At 39.2% G+C, this 5,334-nt stretch overlaps 2 protein-coding genes across 3 annotated transcripts in view; one reads left to right on the top strand and one right to left on the bottom strand.

Moving 5' to 3' along the window:
- Nucleotides 1–2,184, bottom strand: part of runx2a (RUNX family transcription factor 2a) — a 5,253-nt gene extending 3,069 nt beyond the window's left edge. The window contains exons 1-2 of one of the 2 annotated variants that reach the window (XM_020601738.1): nt 1,957–2,184; nt 810–864 (exon numbers count right to left, since the gene is read on the bottom strand). In XM_020601738.1, coding sequence (XP_020457394.1) covers nt 810–858 — 49 coding nt within the window. In that variant the 5' untranslated portion in view covers nt 859–864; nt 1,957–2,184. Of the gene's footprint in view, nt 1–809; nt 1,122–1,956 lie in introns of those variants that run through there. The other variant, XM_020601739.1, reaches the window with a different exon arrangement.
- The window catches only part of supt3h (SPT3 homolog, SAGA and STAGA complex component), an 18,577-nt gene that overhangs the window by 536 nt on the left and 12,707 nt on the right, over nt 1–5,334 (top strand). The window contains exons 2-8 of the mRNA XM_020601737.1: nt 678–780; nt 2,502–2,586; nt 2,941–3,027; nt 3,188–3,284; nt 3,389–3,540; nt 3,988–4,063; nt 4,949–5,061. Coding sequence (XP_020457393.1) covers nt 689–780; nt 2,502–2,586; nt 2,941–3,027; nt 3,188–3,284; nt 3,389–3,540; nt 3,988–4,063; nt 4,949–5,061 — 702 coding nt within the window. The 5' untranslated portion in view covers nt 678–688. The remainder of the gene's footprint in view (nt 1–677; nt 781–2,501; nt 2,587–2,940; nt 3,028–3,187; nt 3,285–3,388; nt 3,541–3,987; nt 4,064–4,948; nt 5,062–5,334) is intronic.

The following is a 5,334-nucleotide window of genomic DNA, read 5'->3' as shown; positions in this document are numbered from 1 at the left end:
AACAAACTGCTATTTGTATTTGTGATACATGTGTCAAATATGCTAATCAGATAAATCTGGTTTCAGTTAATGATTTAGTCCATGAGGTGTCAGAAATAATGACAGCTGTGTGTCATATTGACCAGAACAGGCTTATTGTGTTTGAGCAAAAATCCAAACACACAAGGTATAAAACTGTGAAAAGCTGCAGATCATCAGATCATTTAGAAGCTGTGGGCAGAACCCCCAATGACTTCATTTATGTTAATAAAATAATCAGATAACTAAATGTTTAGTCTGTCATTTCAATGCTACAGTCATTATCACATTGGTATTGTTCAGTCATACTAGTTAAATAAATAGCAAACTAAGTTAAATGGTAAACTAATAGTTTAATTACTCTAAATGTTGTTCCAGAGAAATTCAGCACAGATTTATTTCAAAATTGTGGTTTTTCTTTGTAAAAAAATATGAACAGCCTTCAGGGATTGATGTTGCCATTGTTTAACATACTGATACATAACACATGCTGAAAGGTCAGATTACAAAAATTAGCCTGTCAGGACTTTTTAGATGCTCCAGATATGTATAGATACTAGGTACTGTAGCAGCGGTGTGATGATAAACTGCAGCTCTTCTTCAGTTAGTTTTGATTTCTAGTTTAATGCATAATGCCATTGTTTTGTTTCTGTCTTCAGGTGGTGTGGTTATGAGCAGTCCCATGGCTGGCTCCACTGCCTCTGCTTCTAAAGAGCGCCCAGCTTCCAGGACCAGCTTCATCCCAGAGTTACAGAGCATGATGTGAGACGCTCACACACGAGGAGACTCACCCCAGTATAGCATCGGGCTGGTGCTGCTGAACAGACTGTTTGAAGCCATAGACACCTGTTTATCAAACGAAAGAGCCACAATCAATAAACGTTTTGGCTAATGATACTGATAAGAACCCCCCACATATGTTAAACAACAACCCTTCATTTGGACACACTCAAGGCATAGTAAAATAATAGTTTCATTACCAAATTATACACTCTAAAAAGAAAGTTACACAAATCTACATAAAGAGATCATTAGATTAAAAGAATGGGGAAAGTATTTAATTACTGACTTTGTTAAGGAATTCTCAGTGAAATAGAAGTAACTCCCAAATATGTCAAAGGAATATTACAGCAGCCACATCCAGTCTGGGCACATTAATGGCATCATCATTAGATGATGAGTTCACTCAACATTACAGTGACTGGTTTAGACTCCAAAGATTAAATGATACTAATACAACTGAAAAAATAACCAAACAAATGAAACAGCCTTCATTAAAACACTTAAGTAGCAGAAAAGTGATGAACATATAATCTGGCTAAAGGTAATGTGCATATTTTGTCTAAATCGTCTGTTAAATAGAGCTTCTTTTTTTTTGGCTGAATCAATCAGCAGAAAATTAGTTGGCAACTCTAATTGTCTTTAGCTGTTAATCCTTTTGGTCCTGTGTGATAGTAAACTGAATATCAGACAAAGAGAAGCAATGGGGACAGGTTCAGTTGTGCTCCAAGTTGAATGTCATGGTTTTGACCAAATAATTAATCGAGTCATTCATCACTAATAAAAGTACTTATTTACAGTCATACTTAGCAGAAGAGGAAAAACTAAAGATATTGTGGAGTTTAACAAAAGAATAAAATATATTTTCTTGAATCAGCTGACAAAACTTTCTCACAGGAATAAACATTTGAGTATCTGAGTAGAGTGAAAAAGTAGGAAAAGGACAGTTGTACAACTTTGCTTACTGTAATGAAAATATGAAGAAGACAAATCTCTATGTTCATATTTGCAAAGTGCACTGTTGCTATGATTTGACTACTTTTGTGCACAGGTTTTTCTGTCACAAATAAGATAATTTTTCTAAAGCAGCCACATGCACGCTGTGGCCTCTCATCAGTGTGTGTGTGTGTGTGTGTGTCTTTGTTTTGGGGTACTCACCTTTATTGTGTGTGGGCTGCAGAGACGTGGTGTTGGCGGTCAGAACGGCTAAAACCGAAGCCTGAAGCCAACCTGCCCACAACCCCAAACCAAAGCCATTCTTACCTGTGTGATTAATAGCTGCAGTCGGCCAATCACAGCACAGGGGAAAGGGAAGTGGGAGCGGCATGGCAACTGTCAGGTGTTTGTAAGTGAAGAGGGAATGAGAAGGAATGAGAAAGGTAAAGAGCTCCAGGATGTGGGTTTAGGTGAGTCTGGAAGTGGCTTCTCTCAATGCAAATTGAGGTTTGGCAAATTGTGGTCTGTGTGTGTGTGTGTGTGTGTGTGAGAGAGAGACACACGTGTAGATATACTCATAAAACTAGGCAAGCAAACATGCTAGTGGAATAGAGGAATGAAGCAGCAGAACATTGACCTATTCAAGTCAAGTATAAGTACTTTCCACCACTGGGCGCAGTACAATAGAGGAGGAAAATAACTGATGCGTTAGATTCATGTGAATCTCTGCTTTAATATGTCTCTGTGGATGTGTGTGTGTGTTCCAGGTTTGCACTGGGAGATGCTCGGAGGCCTTTGCACGAGACAGCAGCTCTGGTGGAAGACATCGTGCACACGCAACTCATTACGATGGTAGCACAAAGTACAATAGTACACAGACATAATGGTGGAAATAGTAGGAAGAAATAAGAGCCTAATCTCAGTAATGATGAATTCATGTTACAAATGTGTCAGATGATTTGTGGTCAACAACCATATCAGTTTCCCATATCAGTGTTTCCCATATCAGATGAAAATATGAAAGCACAACAACCATATCAGTTTCCCATATCAGAGTTTTCCATATCCGGTTATCAGTGATTTGAGAAGGTCAGAGGTGTTAAATGATGTGGCTCAGAACAACATTATCCTCTTATTTCTGAACCTTTTCAATGGCAGAAATAAGTACTACTAATAATACTTTGACTGATGTGGTTCATGTCTCAGCTGCATCAGGCCTGTGAGGGAGCGGCTCTTCGTGGCTCGAGGGTCATTTCACCTGAAGACATCCTGTTTCTGATGAGGAGGGACAAGGTGAACACATTAAACACGCTAAAATTAATGTCACAAAGGATTTAACTCTTTCACTGACTTGACAGAGTTTTTGGTTTGTAGCTTTGAAGTGAATGACTGACAAAAGATTTCCTTCACTTTTCTTTTTTCTTCACTTTCCTACTTTCTGTCTCCTGTCCAGAGGAAACTGGCCCGGTTAATAAAATATCTCCAGTTTAGAGATTATAAATCCAAAGTACTCAGAACTCTAGAGGATGAAGACACACAGCAAGAAACTGGTACGCACACAAATTCATGGCAGTTTTGAATATAAACACTGAACCGAGACTGTGGAAGTTTGGCTTTTATTTGTTATTGTGTTGAATTGTTTGTGTGATTGCAGACAGGTGGGGGGGTCCAGGTGGTGTTGCCGGCGGTAACCAGCGGAGGCAGCGATTGGCCCAGGATTTTCTGGTGTGGATGGATCAGACTGGCGAGCTCCTGTCTTTAGCTGAGCGACAGGAAGTCGACCCCGTGAAACAAGAGAGGATGGAGGTCAGAGCTCTCTGTTTTCTCTCAGATACACTTTTTAAGAAAGGAACATACTTTTCAAAATGAATGATAAAAGGGCAAGAAGCTTTGTATTTCTGTTGACAGTGTCAGATATTCAATGCCAGCCTCATTAAGAACAAAATACATAAAAGGCTTTTTTCAAAGTAAATTTTAAGAAGTGATTTAAGAGATGTTACCGCTTCTGTGGGTCCACTGCTGCCAACAGCTGCATTGACATGGAGCTGTAGACCCCAGTGAATTGTGGGATACTGTGCATCAAGTTTCTGTCAAGAGTTTTACTGATGTGGGGCACACTCACCTGCTACCTACTGCTGAGAGCCAGGCTGTGTCTAGCTGTTTGTCACTGTTGTAATGTACATCACACACAGCTGGCACGGGTCTGACTGTCACAATGATCTAACTGTGTGTGGTGTTTCTCTGTATCTGCAGCGATTAGAGCGTCAGACTCGGAATATGGACCAGGCTCAGTACTCGGAGTTCTGTGAAAGCCGACAGCTCAGCTTCGGTAAGATTTCAGTCACCTGACTTAGCCTGTCTCTCTCTAATAATCTTAATCCTACTTTAATTCAGTTTTCATATTCTATTTATTCTGTGTTCTACTTTTATTCTGTTTTAGTTTCTTAAATGTATGGGAATTCAATATTAGGTGAGAGAGAAACAGTATTGTCCTGCACATATAGTGAATTGATAATAAAAATGTTTTGATCTTGATTGATCTTGATCTTAATGTCATCAAACTGGTTAAATCACAGAGTTTGTGTTACTGATGTCTCCTTGGCTGCTATAGAGGACTGAGTCTTTATAACTACATCCACTATAACAGTGCAGTTGAATGCTTCCTATTTAGTTTCATGTTGAAAATACCGAACATTTTTAAAGCTGCTGTTTTGTTATCAGCTGATTTGTTGATTATTTATTAATTATTTATTTAAGTTCCAGAACCTGAATCATCTTCATATACAATAACTTCATGTAACTGATAGTCCACAACCCAAAGATAATCAGTTTCCAGTAGTAAGAGAAAAGGAGCACGACTCTTTACTCTTGATAAATCACTTCATCAGTCTTCTGTTCATAAATGAATTGATTAATCAACTAATAGATTTTGCACTAAACATATTGTGAGATACCACATTTCAAATGAAAGTTTACAGTATGTCAGGTAAATGTACTTTATGGGTCTTTACTTGACAAGATTCTTGAGTTCACTGAAGTCTCTAAAGTCCCATGACCTGGTGTTGGTAGACAGTAGAGTAGCATTTTAAAAATCGTATCGAAGTACACAGACGGGGTTTTCAAGGGTCCTAACAAAGCCTTAGATTTAACTTGATGAGCCCTGCAGAAAACCTGACAGAACTGGTTCAGATTTCTTGTGCAACTGTGATTTCAGCTAAGAAAGCATCCAAGTTTCGGGACTGGCTCGATTGCAGCAGTTTGGAGTTGAAACCAAACAGCATCGCCATGGAGATCATGTCGTACCTGGCCTATGAGACTGTTGCCCAGGTAACATTTTGAGTCATGATATCATGCCTGTAAGCAGGTGATGGTGTGATAGTTTGAGTCCTGCAGGTGGTGTGCAGGGGGATAGCACGAGGCCTCTGCATACTGGATGTCAGGCAGCAATATTTCCTTCCTCAGATCTTAATGTGGATTTCAAAACATTAAAAATATGTCAAGAGAATTTAAAATAAGACTTGTACAAGACTCCAGACAATGATGTTGGATGCCAGGCACATGGGAAGGGAGGAGGTTGTGTGCTTGTCCGTCAGTCTGTCC

The sequence above is a fragment of the Monopterus albus genome, unplaced genomic scaffold (genome assembly GCF_001952655.1).
Source record: "Monopterus albus unplaced genomic scaffold, M_albus_1.0 scaffold52.1, whole genome shotgun sequence".
NCBI classification, from domain to species: Eukaryota; Metazoa; Chordata; class Actinopteri; order Synbranchiformes; family Synbranchidae; genus Monopterus; species Monopterus albus.
The sequence above is the reverse complement of the archived record's forward strand: the minus strand, read 5'-3'. Positions and strand labels throughout refer to the sequence as shown.